The 17,918-nt window shown below is 52.3% G+C and overlaps 3 protein-coding genes and 1 non-coding gene across 7 annotated transcripts in view; 2 read left to right on the top strand and 2 right to left on the bottom strand.

The window, feature by feature from the left end:
* The window catches only part of LOC146420265 (exportin-7), a 53,602-nt gene extending 41,319 nt beyond the window's left edge, over positions 1–12,283 (top strand). For both annotated transcript variants that reach the window (XM_085048453.1, XM_085048452.1), the window contains exons 19-28: positions 879–985; positions 2,111–2,199; positions 3,300–3,407; positions 4,878–4,960; positions 5,667–5,881; positions 6,565–6,703; positions 7,440–7,600; positions 9,218–9,316; positions 9,505–9,632; positions 10,534–12,283. In XM_085048453.1, the coding sequence (XP_084904579.1) occupies positions 879–985; positions 2,111–2,199; positions 3,300–3,407; positions 4,878–4,960; positions 5,667–5,881; positions 6,565–6,703; positions 7,440–7,600; positions 9,218–9,316; positions 9,505–9,632; positions 10,534–10,627 (1,223 nt within the window). In that variant the 3' untranslated portion in view covers positions 10,628–12,283. The remainder of the gene's footprint in view (positions 1–878; positions 986–2,110; positions 2,200–3,299; positions 3,408–4,877; positions 4,961–5,666; positions 5,882–6,564; positions 6,704–7,439; positions 7,601–9,217; positions 9,317–9,504; positions 9,633–10,533) is intronic.
* Positions 8,527–8,857, bottom strand: LOC146420266 (Nuclear RNase P). The gene has a single exon (XR_014849230.1).
* Positions 12,284–13,081: 798 nt separating the features above from the next.
* On the bottom strand, positions 13,082–15,521 carry LOC146420264 (protein PBDC1-like). Its single transcript, XM_085048468.1, has 6 exons — positions 15,445–15,521; positions 15,275–15,340; positions 14,485–14,544; positions 13,938–14,078; positions 13,394–13,505; positions 13,082–13,320 (listed from the first exon to the last, which is right to left on the bottom strand). The coding sequence occupies exons 1-6, from the start codon at positions 15,469–15,471 to the stop codon at positions 13,214–13,216; spliced, it is 513 nt and encodes a 170-aa protein (XP_084904594.1). The 5' UTR covers positions 15,472–15,521; the 3' UTR covers positions 13,082–13,213.
* A 228-nt stretch (positions 15,522–15,749) lies between these two features.
* LOC146420263 (nucleoplasmin-like) lies at positions 15,750–17,820 on the top strand. Of its 3 annotated transcripts, none has more exons than XM_085048471.1 (10): positions 15,750–16,027; positions 16,106–16,182; positions 16,296–16,381; positions 16,560–16,676; positions 16,781–16,874; positions 16,948–17,054; positions 17,183–17,211; positions 17,329–17,365; positions 17,543–17,613; positions 17,747–17,820. In XM_085048471.1, the coding sequence occupies exons 2-9, from the start codon at positions 16,125–16,127 to the stop codon at positions 17,585–17,587; spliced, it is 573 nt and encodes a 190-aa protein (XP_084904597.1). In that variant the 5' UTR covers positions 15,750–16,027; positions 16,106–16,124; the 3' UTR covers positions 17,588–17,613; positions 17,747–17,820. The 3 variants fall into 3 exon arrangements, with proteins under 3 accessions (XP_084904597.1, XP_084904596.1, XP_084904595.1); XM_085048470.1 differs by having other exon boundaries at positions 15,752–16,027; positions 17,326–17,365; positions 17,756–17,820; XM_085048469.1 differs by having other exon boundaries at positions 15,753–16,027; positions 17,326–17,365.
* Positions 17,821–17,918: the final 98 nt, after the last annotated feature.

Genomic DNA, 17,918 nt, shown 5'->3' with positions numbered 1-17,918 from the left:
TGGGAATTGGGAAGGGGTTGATGTTACATTGCTGAGAACATCCCACCAAATTTGGGATAAATCTTTCCATCCCACCAAGGTTTTTTCCATCCCACCAAGGTTAGGGATAAATTTTTCCATCCCACCAAACTGGGGGTAAATAATTTTTCCATCCCACTAAATTTGGGATAAATTTTTCCATCCCACCAAATCGGAGATAAATTTCTCCATCCTACCAAATTGGGGATAAATAATTTTTCCATCCCACCAAGTTTTTTTCTATCCCACCAAATTGGGGATAAATTTCTCCATCCCACCAAATTGGGGATGAATTTTTCCATCCCCCCAAGATTGGTTGGGAAGGTATCACAACAATGATTCCTGAAATTTGGGGCGGAATGGACTTTGGGGATAAATTTCTCCATCCCACCAAGGCTGAGGATAAATTTTTCCATCACCCCAAGATTGGTTGGGAAGGTATCACATAAAGGATTCCCAAAATTTGGGGTGGAATGCACTTTGGGGATAAATTTTTCCATCCCACCAAATTCGGGATAAATTTTTCCATCCCACCAAGGTTTTTTCCATCCCACCAAGGTTTTTTCCATCCCACCAAGCTGGGGATAAATAATTTTTCCATCCCACTAAGGTTTTTTCCATCCCACCGAGGTTAGGGATAAATTTTTCCATCCCACCAAACTGGAGATAAATAATTTTTCCATCCCACCAAATTTTGGGATAAATTTTTCCATCCTCCCCTCCCAGATGTTCTCCTGCTGACACTTTGTTCCCAGCCATCTGCAAGTCCCACTTTAGCAGTGCCAGAGCACCTGCCTGGTGCAGAACACAGATTTTTCCATGGATTTTCTCCTGATTCCCTGTTTTCTCCCCCATCCCAGGGGAGGATGAGGATCAGTATGAGCAGTTCATGCTCCCCCTGACTGCTGCCTTTGAGACAGTGGCTCAGATGTTCAGCACCAACACCTTCAACGAGCAGGAGGCAAAGGTGAGTTGGGACAACGTTTATTCCCTGTTTTTCCTGGGAATTTGGGTGTTTTCAGGCAGGCAGGAGGCAGCAGGGAGCTGGTTTTCCCTCTGGAAGGAAAGGTGGAATGGTGGAGCTTCTCCTGCAGTTCAGAGGGATTTGGGAGTGTTTGAATCCCTTGGGATCAGGGAGTTGGAGAAGGAAAACCTCCCAGTTATCCTGCTGGGAATGGAATCTGGAATTGGAGCAGGGAAACCTCCAAATCTGGAATTGGAGCAGGGAAGACTTTCCAGTTTTTCCACTGGGAATGAAATCTGGAATTGGAGCAGGGAAAGCTTTCCAGTTTTCCTGCTGGGAATGAAATCTGGAATTGGAGAAGGAAAACCTCCCAGTTTTCCCACTGGGAATGAAATCTGGAATTGGAGCAGGTCTGGAATTGGAGGAGGGAAACCTCCCAGTTATCCTGCTGGGAATGGAATCTGGAATTGGAGAAGGAAAATATCCCAGTTTTCCCACTGGGAATGAAATCTGGAATTGGAGCAGGTCTGGAAAATATCCCAGTTTTCCTGCTGGGAATGAAGTCTGGCATTGGAGAATGAAAACCTCCCAGTTTTACTGCTAGGAATGAAGTCTGGAATTGGAGCAGGAAAAACTTCCCAGTTTTCCAGCTGGGAATGAAATCTGGAATTGGAGCAGGAAAACCTCCAAATCTGGAATTGGAGAAGGAAAACCTCCCAGTTATCCTGCTGGGAATGGAATCTGGAATTGGAGAAGGAAAATATCCCAGTTTTCCTGCTGGGAATGAAATCTGAAATTGGAGAAGGAAAACCTCCCAGTTCTCTTACTGGGAATGAAATCTGGAATTGGAGCAGGTCTGGAATTGGAGCAGGAAAACCTCCTAGTTTTCCCTCTGGGAATGAAATCTGGAATTGGAGAGGGAAAACCTCCCAGTTTTCCAGCTGGGAATGAAATCCCCCAGCAGTGTCACTGCCGAGGCTCAGGGAATCCTGACCCTGGAAAGGAGGGATTATCCAGGTCAGGATTGAGATCCAGAATTTCTGAGGGATGGAAATGAAGCAGGGAGGGGGAAAAATCCTGATTTTTATTCTGTTTGATGATATTTTAATTCTGTTTTCCCCACCCCAGAGAACCCTGGTGGGTCTGGTGAGAGACCTGCGGGGAATCGCCTTCGCCTTCAACGCCAAGACCAGCTTCATGATGCTCTTCGAGTGGATGTATCCTTGTGCTCCCAAAAAAACCCCAAAAAATCCCCAAATCCCACCCCTGGCTGCCTCCAAAAGTCCCATTTTCCCAGTGAAATCCTGCCTGTGGGGTTTCTCTTGGCTTTGATAGGATTTGATGTCTTTTCTCCAAGCTCTGGGATAGCTTGGGCTCAGCTCTGGCTGCAGCCAGCTCATCCCAAAAAGCTGCTCTGAGCCAATTTTGGGGTTTTTTTCCCAGTGCAGCTGGAGAGGGCTGACCTGTCAGACACAAAGGTTTTCATGGATTCATCCCAGCAGCACCACAAGCATTTCCTGGAGCCAACAGCAGTGGATTCATGGCCTTTTGCTGAGGAATCCTTGTGCTTTCTCTGCCCAAAAAACAGGGAGAGATTCCAGCTTTGCTCTGCCTGGGGAAGGTCAGGCACTGGCAGCTCTCTGGGGATTCCTTTCCTCCCAAAAAACCTTGCTGGAGGATGGTTTGCCTTAAAAAAATTGGGATTTTTTTGGTCTTAAATCCTTCAAGGGACTTACTTGCTTAATTTTATTATGATTATTTTTTTTCTGGGAAATAATAATAATAATGAATTATAATAATGATAATAATAATTCAAGGGCCAAAATAATAAAATTATAAAAATATAGAATATATTAAAATAATAAAAATATTTTAAAATAAATTAAAATATAAATATAGAAAAATATAATAAATAATAATAAATTATAACTATAATAATAATAATAATAAAGATCCCAGCAAGCACAATCCCTGCCTAACCCCATCAGTGAAACTGCATTGCAGCACACCCAGAATATTCCTTTTCCAAGGAATTTTGGCCCTTTTCAAGGGCCAAAATAATGATGAATTATAAAAATATAAAATATTTTAAAAACATTTAAAAATTTTAAAATAAATTTAAAATATAAAAATATAATAAATAATGATAATTATAACTATAACAATAATAATAATAACAAACAATAATAATAAAGATCCCAGCAAGCACAATCCTTGCCTAACCCCCTCAATAAAACTGCATTGCAGAGCACCCAGAATACTCATTTTCCATGGAATTTTGCCCTTCCAAGCAGGAATTCCTTAGCTGCCCTGGCAGTTATCCCTCCTACATGCCCATCCTGCAGAGAGCCATCGAGCTCTGGTACCACGACCCAGCCTGCACCACCCCTGTCCTCAAGCTCATGGCTGAGCTGGTCCACAACAGGTAGGAACATCCCAAAATCTGCAGGGGTTGCATGGGATGGTGGGCTGGGAAGGGATTTAGAGCTGATTTCATCCCCTGGTGTGTGTTTGTTGGTTTGTTGGGGTTTTTTTTCTCTCTTCCCATCTATTGATGCTCTAAAATCTGCCATGGGAATGGGGAGGAGAACTGGGATTGTTCTACAGGGAGGCAAATCCCACATTTGGGATTCAGCTCCATCACCCCTGCGGATTTCCATTTCCAAGGGCAGGAAATTCTCAAATTCATTTTGAAATTCATTTTTAAATTCAATTTTAAATTCATTTTCAAATTCATTTTTAAATTCCTTCTTAAATTCATTCTTAAATTCATTTTCAAATTCATTTTTAAATTCATTTTTAAATTCATTCTTAAATTCATTTTCAAATTCATTTTTAAATTCATTCTCAAATCCAATTTTAAATTCATTTTTAAACCCAATGACCACTGTTCTCCCTGGCAGCCACTTGCACTCAGAGCTGCAGCCCTTTCTCCTCCAGCAGGGAGAGATAATTCCCAGCTGCTGGCTGAGCTGGCTCTGGAATGCTGCCAGGAGGATGCTGTGGCTCTGGGAAGTGACACGAGGTTGAGCTGCTGGCAATCCATCCTGTCAGGCTGCATCTTTGCTCAGGGAAACAATCCAGCCTGGAAACCATCCAGGGGTTGGTTGCAGAGGTGAACAGAGCTGCTCACTGCCTGTGAGCTGGAGCTGCTGGAGGGGAGGGAATGCCAGGCTGGGAATTCTTGGAGCTGTCAGGGATGGAGGCAGCGAGCCTGGGCTGCTCTGAGGTGTTGGTGTGACTCTGCCAGGGTAGGATCTCCATCCCCAATCCCAGAATATTCCCCAAATCCCGGGAATTCAGGCTTTTCCTGGGGTGTCAGCACAGCTCCTGTTGCTCTGGCAGGGAACAGCAGGATTTTCCAGCAGCCCAGGGAGCTCTGGGATCATCCCTGGGATCATCCCTGGGATCAGGGAGCCCCAGGAGCAGCAGATCCCACAGTGGTCACCCTGGTTTTGCTGCCAGGGCTGTTGGAGCTGCAGTTTGGAATTTACAGGATCATGGAAAATCGATGGACAGACCTTAAATCTCATCCCAATTCCATGGCAGGACACTTTCCCCTATCCCAGGTTATCCCAGCCTGGCTTGGACACTCCCAGGGATCCAGGGGCAGCCAGAGCTTCTCTGGGAATTCCATCCCAGCCAGGAATTCCTTCCCAAATCCCATCCATCCCTGCTCTCTGGCAGTGTGTCCCCATTCCCTGTCCCTCCAGCCCTTGTCCCCAGTCCCTCTCCAGCTCCCCTGGAGCTCCTTTAGGCACAGCAAGGAGCTCTGACCTCTCCCTGCATCCTTCTTATCTCCACTCTGGACATTCCCAACCCTCCCAGCCTGGCTGCAGAGGTTCTCCAGCCCCTGGGTCAGTCCTGGCTCTGACCATTCCCTGTTTCCCCTCAGATCCCAGCGGCTGCAGTTCGATGTCTCCTCTCCCAACGGCATTCTGCTCTTCCGCGAGACCAGCAAGATGATCACGACGTACGGTGAGGGATGTCCCACAGCCCCACTGCCCCTGGCTGCCTTCTCTGGGCTTCCTGGGGAAATTATGGGATGGCTGGCTTGGAAGGGATGGGAAAGTTCATCCTGTTCCATCCCTGGAATGGGCAGGACAGCTGCTATCCCAGGTTATCCCAGCCTGGCCTTGGATACTTCCAGGGGCAGCCACAGCTTCTCTGGGAATTCCATCCCAGCCAGGAATTCCTTCCCAAATCCCATCCATCCCTGCCCTGTGGCAGTGGGAAGCCATTCCCTGTCCCTCTAGCACATTCCCAGTGTCCAAGGCTGTTCCTGCAGCACCTGCAGAGGGATGGGAAAATGGAATCCTGGAATGGTTTGGGTTGGAAAGGACCTTAAATCCTATCCAGTTCCAAACACAACACCTTCCACCATCCCAGGTTATCCCAGCCTGGCCTTGGATAATTCCAGGGATCCAGGGGCAGCACAGCTTCTCTGGGAATTCCATCTCCTAGCGAGAATTCCATCCCAAATCCCATCTAAATCTCCCTTCTTTCAGTTTAAAGCCATTCCTTATCCCATCACTCCATGGAAATCCCAGCAGATCCCCACTTCTCACCACTGGGGAATAAATCCTCAGAACCTTCACCTTCTCCTCCCTCTCCTTCCACTCCTGATGGAGAACGGTTTGGGATTTACCACTGGAATCGTGCCTCTGCTCCCCAACCCCTGCAGGGAATCGCATCCTGACGCTGGGAGAGGTCCCCAAGGACCAGGTCTACGCCCTGAAGCTGAAGGGGATCTCCATCTGCTTCTCCATGCTGAAGGCGGCGCTGAGCGGCAGCTACGTCAACTTCGGCGTGTTCCGGCTGTACGGCGACGACGCGCTGGACAACGCGCTGCAGACCTTCATCAAGCTGCTGCTCTCCATCCCCCACAGCGACCTGCTGGTGAGCATCCAGGGCTGGGAGATCCAGGGAGAGGTGTGGAGGGATGGGGAATTCAGGGAGGTTGTGGGGATGAGGGTTGGTGGTGCTGTGGGGATAATGGGTGGCGGCGGGGAGTTGGGGGTGAAGGTTGGGAAGGTGGCACAGAAATGATTCCCAAAATTTGGGGTGGAATGGAGTTTAAATTCCATCTAGTTCCACCTCTTCTGCTATCCCAGGTTGATCCAGCCTGGCTTTGGACAGTCAGGGATCCAGGGGCAGCCACAGCTCCTCTGGGAATTCCATCCCAGCCAGGAATTCCTTCCCAAATCCCATCTAAACCTCCTCCCTGTCCATTCCAATCCATTCCCTGTGCCCTGTCCCTCCATCCCTTGGCTCCAGTCCCTCTCCAGCTCTTCTCAGAGCTTCTCTATCCAAAAACCACTTCCTGGAGTGAGGATTGTGTTCCCCTGTGGGCCAAAATCCCCATGGAATCCTGCAGATGGAATGGTTTGTTGGGGGAGAAGGAAAGGTGGGAAATCTGTTGGAACATCAGTATTTTGGGAGAGAGGTTGGTTGACTCTTCCCAGGAGATTCATAATCACTTTTAGGTGATTAATGAGGTGTTTGGTTTAGGAATCCCCAGTTGGTGCTTCCAGGATAACCATGAGGTATTAAAACTGGATTTTTTCCTCTTTTTCCTGCAGGATTATCCCAAGCTCAGCCAGTCCTACTATTCCCTGCTGGAAGTTCTCACCCAGGACCACATGAACTTCATTGCCAGCCTGGAGCCCCACGTGATCATGTACATCCTGTCCTCCATCTCCGAGGGCCTCACTGCACTAGGTAATTCCTGCTGCTCTCCTGGGGATTTCAGGGATTTGGGAGGAGATTTTGGTGCTTTGAATGGGGAGCTGGAGGTTAAAAATAAAATATTTCTTGGGAGAGCAGTGGGGGAATTCCAGCCCTGGAATTTCCCACAAAGCTGGAATTGTGGGAGAGGGAGGGAGAGGTTGGAGCAGTGATTCCATCCCTGATCCCTTCCAAATGTAACCATTCCAGGAATTCACAGGATCGTGGAATTCCAGAATGGATGGGAAGGGATCTTAAAGCCCAGCTAGTTCAAATCCCAGGAACATCTCCCACTATCCCAGGTTATCCCAGCCTGGCCTTGGACATTCCAGGGATCCAGGGGCAGCCAAATTCTCTGGGAATTCATCCCAGCCAGGAATTCCTTCCCAAAATCCCACCTAAACCTCCTCCATGTCCATTTCAATCCATTCCCCATGTCCTTCCCTCCATCCCTTACAACCAACCTCTCTCCATTTTAATTCCAGCTCCCTTCATCCCTCAATCCAATCATCCCACACTGAACATTCCAGGCTGAGCATTCCCAATTCTCCCAGATTTTTTTTTCACCCTCATCTCAGGGAGGAACTTCCTGACCTCCTCAGCCTTGGGATAATCCCTAAATAACCCCAAACAGCCCCAAAAACCATCAGTAGCCCCAAATAAAGGTGAATATTTTCCCAGGAGCTTTTCCAGCATCTCCCAAAATGCGGATTTTTCCCTTTTTCCACAGACACCATGGTTTGCACAGGCTGCTGCTCCTGCCTGGACCACATTGTCACTTATCTCTTCAAGCAACTGTCCCGCAGCACCAAGAAGAGAACAACCCCTCTGGCCCAGGAGAGCGATCGCTTCCTGCACATCATGCAGCAGCACCCCGAGATGATCCAGCAGGTGAATTCCCAAAAAAAACTCGGATTTTCCCAGAACGGCATCACTGCCTTTTCCCTGCTCTGGTTTTAAAGCAGTAAAATCCATATTCAGCGTAGAATTTTCAGTTACAGCAACAAAAAACCAAAAGAACAACTAAACTAAACAGAACAAAAAGAGTTCTGTATATAAAATTCACAAAGAACATCAACACAAAAAAAAAGGCAAATTACACAAAATCCACACCTCAGCCCTTCACTGCAACTGCAACACAAATTTCCAGCTATCATTCTACTTAAAAACATGATTTAGTACTTGTTTTGCCCGTTTTTTCTCTTTTAGCTGGGATAAACAGGGAGTTGTTTTCTGGGATAAACAGGATTTTTTTTGCTTCTGTTCCACTTTTGCTCAGGTGTGATTCCAAGCTGTGCTCTGGGGTTTTGGTTATCCCAAGGAGCAGTCATTTGGCTGTTCAAATTAGCCCAAAAAAGGAGCTTTTCCCTGGTTTTTTGGGTTTTTTTTTTAAGGAAACAGTTCTGATGTTCTCCAGCCCTGGAGCGTGGGAATAGGGAATATTGTTCCACCCTCAGCTGCCAACAAATCCTGCTTTTTTTGGGATGGGAGCTGAGGTTTCTGAGGCTAAAAAGAGCAATTGCATCTTCCCAGCCCAGGTTAGAGCCTGGATTTAGCCTGAGGTGGCTGAGGAAGGAAATTCAAGGAAGGAAATTCCAGGAAGGAAATTCAAGGAAGGATGAGGAGCTTCCCAAGGCATTTAAACACCAGTTTAGGTGGAGCTGGGACAATATTCCCATGGATGCCTTGGGATGTGTCAGGAATTCCTGTCAGGAATCAACAGCCCAGCAGCTCCCAGCTCCTCAGGGAAGGCTCCAGATCTTCCTCCTGTCCATGATGTGGCTTTGGCAGTGCTGGGAGGATGGTTGGGAATCCTGGAATTCTGGAATGGTTTGGGTTGGAGGGACCTGAAATATCCCATTCCACCTCCCACTGTCCCAGGCTGCTCCCAACCCCATCCAGCCTGGCCTTGGGCACTTCCAGGGATGAGGTTTCTCTGGGAATTCCATCCCATTCTCTGGGAATTCCATCCCATTCTCTGGGAATTCCATCCCAGCCCCTCCCCACCCTCCCAGGAAGGGTTTTTCCCGATCTGTCAGTTTTTATTTGCTCCACCTTGTCCTGTCCAGCCTGAATTCCCTGATTGCCAGTGCTCAGAGCTCTGTAACCCTGAGCCTGCAGCAGCATCCCAGGTGGATCCCAACATCCCAGGGAGCTGGGATGGGATGGGATGGGATGGGATGGGATGGGATGGGATTAAATGGAATGGAATGGAATGGAATGGAATGGAATGGAATGGAATAGGATGGAATGGAATGGAATGAAATTAAATGGAATGGAATGGGATGGAATGGAATGGAATGGGATGGAATGAAATGGGATGAAATTGAATAGGATGGGATGGGATGGAATGGAATAGGATGGAATAGGATGGAATGGAATTAAATGGAATGGAATGGAATGGAATAGGATGGAATGGAATGGAATGCAATGGGATGGGATGGGATGGAATGGAATGGAATGGGATGGAATAGGATGTCTGTATTTAACCCTCCCTTCCCCGCCCAGATGCTCTCCACGGTGCTGAACATCATCATCTTCGAGGACTGCAGGAACCAGTGGTCCATGTCCCGACCTCTGCTCGGCCTCATCCTGCTCAACGAGAAGGTAAAGCATCCATCCCAGCTGGAATGGGCTTGGATCAGGGAGAACAATCCAGGGAATCCTTGGGATGATCCCAGGGCCGGGAAAGGTCACAGGAATCCAGCTCCATTCCCTCCTCTGGGAATGTGTGTGCTCTGTCCCCAAAGCTGAGATCCCATGGGAATTCAGCCCTCCTTGTCCTGTTCCCCCAGTATTTCTCGGACCTGAGGAACAGCATTGTGAACAGCCAGCCCCCGGAGAAGCAGCAGGCCATGCACCTCTGCTTTGAGAACCTCATGGAGGGCATCGAGCGCAACCTGCTCACCAAGAACAGGGACAGGTCAGTGCTGGGCACTTCTGGTGGGAAAATGTGGGAATGGGGAGTTTTCCCTGGGATTTCCTCCTGGTTGTGCTCAGGGAGGGGTTGGGGTTGGGAGGGAGATGAAATATCCACAGGCAGGGACATCTTGTGATATCCCAGGGTGATCCTGGGACACTTCCAGGGATCCACAGCTCCTCTGGGAACTCCATCCCAGCCCCTCAGCAGCCTCACAGGGAGGAATTCCTTCCCAAAATTCCATATTTCAGTTTGAAACTTCCCATGGGATTTCTGCATGGGTTTATATTGGACTCATGGAATGGTTTGGGTGGGAAGAGATCTTAAATCCATCCAGTGCCACGGCAGGGACATCTCCTGGTGTCCCAGGGTGATCCAAACCTAGCCTTGGACACTTGTGGAGATCCAGGAGCAGCCACAGCTTCTCTGGGAACTCCATCCCAGCCCCTCAGCACCCTCACAGGGAGGAATTCCTTCCCAAAATCCCATCTTTCTGTTTGAAACTTCCCATGGGGTTTCTTGGTGGATTTATGGTTTGGGTGGGAAGAGACCTTCAATCCATCCAGTGCCATGGCAGGGACATCTCCTGGTGTCCCAGGGTGATCCAGCCTGGCTTGGGACACTTCAGGGATCTACAGCTCCTCTGGGAATTCCATCCCAGCCCCTCAGCACCCTCACAGGGAGGAATTCCTTCCCCAAAATCCCTGTTATCCCTTCCCTGCAGTATCCCTGCTGCAGTTTGATCAAACCTCTCCATGGAGAAGCTGCCAGGTGGGGAATTCCCATCCCTGGGTGGTGTGGAGATCACACAGAGGTCCTGCTGGCTTCTGGTTCACTCTCCACACTCCACGAGAGCTTTTCCAGGCTGATAATTCCCCAAAAATGCCCAACCCTCCCTCTCCAGGTTCACCCAAAACCTGTCAGCGTTCCGGCGGGAAGTCAACGACTCCATGAAGAACTCGAGCTACGGCGTGAACAGCAACGACATGATGAGCTGACAGCTGCCAGCTGGATCTCCTCTTCTCCTCCTGCCGGCCTCCAGGGCTCCCCAAATCCCCGAAGGAAAGAATCCAGGGCGTTCCCAAACCCCCACGGCCTTCCCCAGGGCTGGATTGCTGCCGGACCCGCGGGAGGAGGGAGCAGCAGGTTGAGCTCACCTGGGCAGGTGCTTGTTTTCCGCGGGGAGGGGGGTTGGAAGGAAGGGCAGAAACACAAAAAAAAAAAACAAAAACAAAAAAAAAAATAATTCCAGGTTGCAGGAATTTTGCAAGAAGTGTGTCTCTCTCTCTCTCTCCCCCTTGGGCGGAAATGTGGGATCGCTCTGCCGCAAGCCTGCCTTGTATAAAAGAAAAAAAAACAAAAAACAAAAAAAAAAAACATGTACATTTTTTCATAACATTTTGGAACAAGGTTTATATTGAGTTTCAGAAAAACGAGACGATGATTAAAAAAAAAAAAAAGAAAAAAGCGACAAAAAAAAAAAAAAGCCACAAAAAACCAAAACGACGATAAAAAAAAAACAAACAAAAAAAAAAAATCACAAAAAATCAACAAAACGACAAAAAAAAACAAAAAAAAAAAGTGTGATTGAAATTTTTACAGAGTCCTGGTGCACCCAGTGCTGGTGTGAGGGTTGTGAATGCGAGTGAGGAAAGCGTGGCCTGAAGCTTTACTGGGCGAGGGGGTGGCTGTGTGAAAGTGCAGAGATCTATTTAGTGACAAGCTGTAGAGAGAAGCAAAACTTCAAACAAAACAACGACGAGAAAAAAAAAAACACAAAAAAAAAAATCAAAAACACACGCAAAAAAAAGAAAAAAAAAACAAAAAAACCCACGCCGCGAAAAAAAAAGGAAAAAAAAAAAAAAGGCATTGTAAAATTCCAAATGTATATTTTTTCTTATTAAGCCCCCCCTCGAAAAAAATCACAATTTCCCGGTCCCGTCTCGCCCTCGTTCTTGGGAACTCGAAGCCATGACGTGACCCCTCCGTTCGTGCTTGCTCGTGGGTGTCCCTCCTGTCCCCTCTGTAGCAGTAGCCCTGTCCCCTCCCAGAGCCCTCCTCTCCTCCATTTTTTCCCCATTTTTTCCCATTTTTTTCCCATTTTTCCCCGGGCTGGAGCAGGAGCTGGCGGCAGCACATCCCTCCTCCTCGGAGGGTTCTCCACCACAAGGTTTGCCCAGCATGAAATCTCGAGCACCCCTTGGACAAAAAAAAAAAAAACAAAAAAACGAGTCCATTTCTTCTCTTCAAGCACCCAAAAATCAGCGTTTGGGAAAACCCAATGGGTGGGAAAATCCACTCGATGGGAAAATCCACGGATCAGAGGGAGAGGGAACCCGTTTGCCTTGTATTTCCCCACTATTGTTGCTGCTAGTCGTGTGCATCCTCTTGCTCAGCTCTCCCCACAGACACTCAGTCCTTCTAGGGCTTCAGATTCTCTCCCCAGACACCACCGACCGACTCTTAATTTTATTTCCTTTTTTTTAAATTTTATTTTATTTTTAATTTTGTTTTTTTTTCCCCTCTTTTCCTCCTGGCGATTGTGTGTTGGGTCCTTTTTCCGCGTGAGCAGATGCTGGTTGACTTGTAAGGGTGTTTGCTGCATACAGTGTAAGCATTGTGACTGCAAATAAAAACTCAATGGTTTCTACTGACACGGCTCTGGCTGCACCCCGAATTCACACCTGAACCCCAAATTCAACCCCTGAACCCCAGGATTTACCTCAAAACCCCAAGTTCCTTCCCAGAACCCCAAAATCTCTCAAGAGAACCCCAGGTTTCATCCCAGAATCCCAAATTTCTTCCCAGAACCCCAAAATCCCTCAGAGAATCCCAAATTTCTTCCCAGAACTCTGACTTTTCCCCCTGAACCCCAAGATTCACCCCAGAACCCCGAAATTCACCTCAGAACCCAAAGTTTCTTCCCAGAACTCCAAAATCCCTCAGAGAATCTCAAATTTCTTCCCAGAATGCCAGAATTCACCTCTGAATCTCAAATTTCTTCCCAGAACCCCAAAATCCCTCAGAGAATCCCAAATTTCTTCCCAGAACTCTGACTTTTCCCCAGAACCCCAAGATTTCTCCCTGCACCCCAAGATCTCCCCCTGAACCCCAAGATCTCCACCCACAACCCTGAGTTTTCCCCCAGAACTCCAAGAGTTCCCCTGGAACTCAGATTTCCCACATCCCCTCAACTCTCTCCCCTGAATTCTCTCCCCCTGCACCCCAAAATCCTCCCAACACCCCCAGCCCTTCCCAGCCAAATCCCAAAATCCCCCAAATCCCATTTAATTTGGGGGTGGGGGGGATGATCCTCGATCCCTGAGCGGAGCAAGCAAAGCTCCACAAATCCCACCTGCATTTGGCCCCAAATCCTGCTGGTTTTACCCCATGTTAGGGACCAAACTCCCCCCAGGGACCCCAACCCTACAGGGGTGATAACACCACCAGAATTGGGATTTCACAACATTTATTTACAATCGGAGAAGCATCTCCAGCCTCTCCATCCTTCCTGAGCCTCCCCAGCTCGGGAATGGTCCTGGAGCAGAGCTGGGAACTCCAGAATTCCCAAGAATTCCCAACCCTCATCCCGATTTTTCCCCCGCCGGCTGCCTGGCGCTGCTGTAAACCTCATCGTTGCAACCTTCCCTGTTCCTGGCGATCTCGATGGCGAAGAACTGGATCCTGGTGGCTGGAAAAGCAGCAGAGGGGTCAGACCTGTGGGTTTGGGGTTCCCTGCAGCCCCCCTGCAGCCCGCTCCCCACCGAAAATGGTGTTTTCCTCGGTGTATTCCCGGCGGGAATCCAGGCGGAGCAAAGTCCCGTAGTTGAAATCTTCCACCACACCCTCGAAGCGAAGGCAGAAGGGACGCCACTTCTGGGGGGAGAGAGACATCCTGAGCGCCCCAAATCCCGGGAAAATGGGGGATAAAAACACCCTCAGCACTCCCAAATCCTGGGAAAAGGGGGAAATCCTGGGAAAACTGGGGAGGAAAACACCCTGAGCACCCCAAATCCCGGGAAAAGGGGGAAATCCCAGGAAAAGGGGGAATAAAAACACCATCAGTACTCCCAAATCCCGGAAAAGGGGGAAATCCTGGGAAATTGGGATAAAAATACCCTCAGCCCCTCCAAATCCTGGAAAAAAGGGAGAAATCCTGGGAAAAGGGGGGATAAAAACACCCTCAGCACCCCCAAATCCTTGGAAAACGGGGGAAATCCCGGGAAAAGGGAGAAATCCTGGGAAAATGGGATAAAAAAACCCCCTCAGCATCCCCAAATCCCAGGAAAAGGGGGAAATCCCCCCCACCTCCTTGGCAGGCTCCGATTTCAGCTCCTCAGGATCCAGCACATCCACTCGCAGCTCCGGGAAGGTTTTCCGGAATTCCTCGTAGATCAGGTCATCCACCTTGGTCAGGTTGAGGAATTTGGGGTCCACGGAGGAGATGAGCTGCAGGGGGAGGTGTGGGGTCAGCTGTGAGCCCCCAAACCCCCCCCCAGAGCCCCACAGACCCTCAGAGCCCCCCAGAACCCCCCCAGACCCACAGAGCACCCCCAGACTCCCAGACCCCCAGAGACCCCCAGAGCCCCGCAGACCCCCAGACCCTCAGATGCCTGGAGCCCCCTCAGACCCCCAGAGCCCCCCCCAGAACCCCCCAGACCCCAGAGCCCTCCCAGACCCCCAGACCCCCCCAGACCCCCAGAGACCCCCAGCCCCCCAGAGCCCCCAGAACCCCAGAGCCCCCCCCAGAACCCCCCCAGACACCCAGAGCCCCAGGAGCCCCCCAGACTCACAGAACCCCCCAAACCCTCAGAGCCCCCCAGACCCCCCAGAGCCCCGCAGCCCCCCGACTCACGTTGAAGTAGACCTGGGCGTGCTGATGAGCTTTCATGGCCCAGGCGAGCTCCACGCGGGGCTGCGGAGCAGGACACGATCAGGGGACGCTGCGACCCCCTTGGGGACAAATCCCCACTTTGGGGGGTCCCTGCTCCCCTTTAAAAGCCGCTCTTGGGGTTTGCTCCCCTCGTTCATGGGGTTTTTCCTCCTCTTGCAGGGTCTCTCCTCCCCTCGCGGTTCTTCTCTTCCCTTTCCGGGGTTTTTATTCCTTTTGGGATTCTTCTGTTCCCATCGGAGGGTGCAGGCACAAGGGTGGGAGGGACAGGGGACACGAGGGGACACAGGGGGACATCGAGGACATCTCGCAGGAATGAGACCCTCCTGGATTGGGATCTCCAAGGCAGGAATTCCCTCCCGGGACTGGAATATCCCTGTGAGAACTGGGACCCTCCGGGAATGGGATCCTCCAGGATTGGGAACCTCCAGAAATGGGAATCTCCAGGACGGGGAATCTCCGGGACTGGGACCCTCCGGGAATGGGATCCCCCAAATCTGGGATCCTCCAGGAATGAGACCCTCCTGGATTGGGACCCCCAAAGCAGGAATCCCCTCCCAGGACTGGGATATCCCTCTGAAGACTGGGAATCTTCAGGAATGGGATCCTCCTGGACTGAGACCTTCCGGGAATGGGATCCTCAAACCTGGGATCCTCCGGGAATGGGATCCCCCAAATCTGTGACCCCCCAGGACTGGGATCCCCCAAATCTCTGCCCCCAGACTGTGCCCCCCAGCCCCCCAGCCCCGCTCACGTCGTTGCCGAAGGACTCCGCGGGCATCGCCAGCGCCTGAGCAGCCGCCGCCACCTCGCCGGGGCCCTGCGGGGGACACGGAGCTGCGACACCGCGGGGACACTGTCCCCAGGGCCCCCCAGGAGCCCGCGGAGGGTCGCAGAGAGCCCCCCGGTGCCCCCCAGCCTCACCAGCCCCGCCAGCCCCGCCGCCGCCATCGCTGCCGGAAGAGGCGGTGCGACTCCGCCCAGGGGACAGGGAGGGACAGGGCGGGACAGGGCGGGACGGGGGGGGGACAGGGACACGGGGGGGTGTGGGAGTTGTGGGGGACATGGAGGGACACGTGGGGACACGAGGGGACACTCAGGACGGGGGAACAGGGGAGATGGGGGTCACAGGGGGACACGGAGTGACAAGGGGGTCACAGAGGGACACGTGGGGCAGGAGACGCGAGGGGGACACAGGAGAATGGGGGGGACACGAGGGGACATGGAGGGACAGGCGGGGAGGCCACCGGGGATGTCGGGACACGGTGACCTGTGTGTGACACATCGGGGCGACCCACAGCTGGGGGGGATCGGCGGTGCTCCCACCCTCATTAGCACCCTCACCTGGGGGGGATAATTAACTAATTAACCCCTCGGGGCGGCTGCTGTTTGATTGGGGGCTGGGTGGGTGGATGGGGTCCCTGTGCCCCTATAAATGCCCGCTGTGGGGTGACCCTGCTGTCCTCGGGTGCTCCTTCCGGGCTGAGAATTGCGGCGCTTTTCTCGGGTGAGTGTTTTGGGGAGCGGGCAGTGGATGTCCTGCAGGTCGGGCGATGATCCCACAGCTCTGTGTGTGTGTCCCCAGGCTGTGACACCCCAGAGCCATGTCCTTCACGGACAGCACCTACAGCACGTCCGACAAGCCGGTGTCCGTCCTTTGGGGTGAGTGTCGCACCCCCTGCCATCCCTGGGGGGCTGGGGATGTCCTGGGGGGCTCCCCGGGGGGCTCCCCCTGCCCGCGACCCCACGCTCTGTCCCCTCTCTCGTGTCCGCAGGGTGTGAGCTGAGCAAAGCCAAGGACTCCTGCACCTTCCAGGTGACCGACGACTGGCACTGCGACCAGCAGCTGGTGGTGCGCACGGTGGGTGACCCCAAAAACCTGGCGGAGGAGAAGGGGGGACGTTCTTCCCCCTGTTTGGGGTGGATTTTATGGGGAGGAGATCATGGCTGAGACCCCACGGACCTTCCCGAACCCACGGACCTTCCCGAACCCACGAGGATCCCGTGGGGGTCCTGAGGGAATTCCCTTCTCCCTGCAGATCTGCCTGGGGGAGACAGCCCGGGATGAGTTCCACGTGGTGGAGGTGGTGGCCGAGGACGGGGACAGCCGCAGCCCGGTGCCCCTGGCCACGCTGAAGCCATCGGTGCTGCCCACGGTGAGTGCCCGGGGAGGGCGGGGGGCTGCGGCCGCCCGGGGGGTTCTGTGCCCCGAGGGGCTGCAGGAGCTGCTGCCAGGAGCTGCTGCCATCCCCTTTTCCAGGCGACGCTGGGCGGAGTGGAGCTGACCCCGCCGGTGACGTTCCGCCTGCGCTCCGGCTCCGGCCCCGTCTATGTCAGCGGGCAGCACGTGTCCAGTGAGTATCGGGGTCACCCCGCAGCCCGGGACCCCCCGGCAGGGGCGGGGGGCTCAGCCAGGCTCTCCCGCAGTGACCAGCCTGAGCTCGGAGGAGGAGTCTGACGAGGAGACGGAGGAAGAGGAAACCCCCAAGAAGCCCCCCAAGGCTCCGAGTGCCCGCAAGGGTGGCGCTGCCAAGGTCAGCGACATTTGGGTGTGGACGGGGGGGGACAGGGACCCCAAATCCTTCCCTGTCAGGGGATGGGCTGTGGCCTTCATCCCTCGGTGAGGAAGAGTTCCCATCCTTCATCTCCTCTCTCTGCACAGAAAAGGAAGGTGGAGAAGGCAGATGAGCTGTGAGTATGCTGGAGGGCAAAGCCCGGAGCAGGGGATCCCCCCTGCCGGCCCTGCACCCCTAATCCCCCCTGCCGGACCTGCACCCCTAACCCCAGCTCCCCCTGTCCCCCCAGCAGGAACAAAGCCTCCTCTGAGGATCCCCTTCCCGGCAAGGTAGGAGCTGCTCAGGTGTCCCTTGTGGGATAACTGGGTGATCAGGAGCTCCTGGGCAGGGAGAAGGGTCAGTGTGCGATGGGAATCAGCTGCTGGACCCAAAAATGGGGGAGAACAGCAGCTCTGGGGGTCGCCAGGTTGGGGTCTCCATGTTTAACCCCTTGTTGATCCCCGCAGGGCCGCGGAGCCGGCCGGGGCAAGAAAGCAGCAGCGAAGAAATAACGGGAATTCCTTCCGAGCCCAGCCAGGTGTGGATCGGGCTGTGAGGGTCCCTGTCGAGCTGGGGGGACCCTGGGTGTGTCCCCAGCTCGGGGCTCAGCGGGGCTGGGGCAGCTCCGCCCCTACGGCGGGTAAAAAAATCCCTTTTTCCTTCCCCTCCAGGTGCAGGAGAGCCGGGAAAAGCAGCTGTTTGTGGTGGTGGTGGTGTCATTCCCAAATAAAAATCACATTTTGCACTCCTGGCTCCCCGTGCTGGCGCTGGGGGGGCTGTGGGGTCATTCCCACCCTGGAGAGGATTTCTGGGAGCTGTTCCCAGATTTGGGGGGCTGGGGGG

Source organism: Lichenostomus cassidix, unplaced genomic scaffold (assembly GCF_008360975.1).
Source record: "Lichenostomus cassidix isolate B80296 unplaced genomic scaffold, HeHo_3.0 HiC_scaffold_829, whole genome shotgun sequence".
Classification (NCBI taxonomy): Eukaryota; Metazoa; Chordata; class Aves; order Passeriformes; family Meliphagidae; genus Lichenostomus; species Lichenostomus cassidix.
The sequence above is the reverse complement of the archived record's forward strand: the minus strand, read 5'-3'. Positions and strand labels throughout refer to the sequence as shown.

Coding starts and splice junctions, on each gene's coding strand:
- LOC146420263 (XM_085048470.1), top strand. CDS start 16,125: ATGTCCTTCACGGACAGCACCTACAGCACGTCCGACAAGCCGGTGTCC. Junction 16,183..16,295: donor GCCGGTGTCCGTCCTTTGGG/GTGAGTGTCGCA, acceptor TCGTGTCCGCAG/GGTGTGAGCTGAGCAAAGCC. Junction 17,212..17,325: donor GTGGAGAAGGCAGATGAGCT/GTGAGTATGCTG, acceptor CTGTCCCCCCAG/CAGGAACAAAGCCTCCTCTG.
- LOC146420264 (XM_085048468.1), bottom strand. CDS start 15,471: ATGGCGGCGGCGGGGCTGGCGGGGCTG. Junction 15,341..15,444: donor CGGCGGGGCTGGCGGGGCTG/GTGAGGCTGGGG, acceptor TGTCCCCCGCAG/GGCCCCGGCGAGGTGGCGGC. Junction 14,079..14,484: donor ACGCCCAGGTCTACTTCAAC/GTGAGTCGGGGG, acceptor CTCCCCCTGCAG/CTCATCTCCTCCGTGGACCC.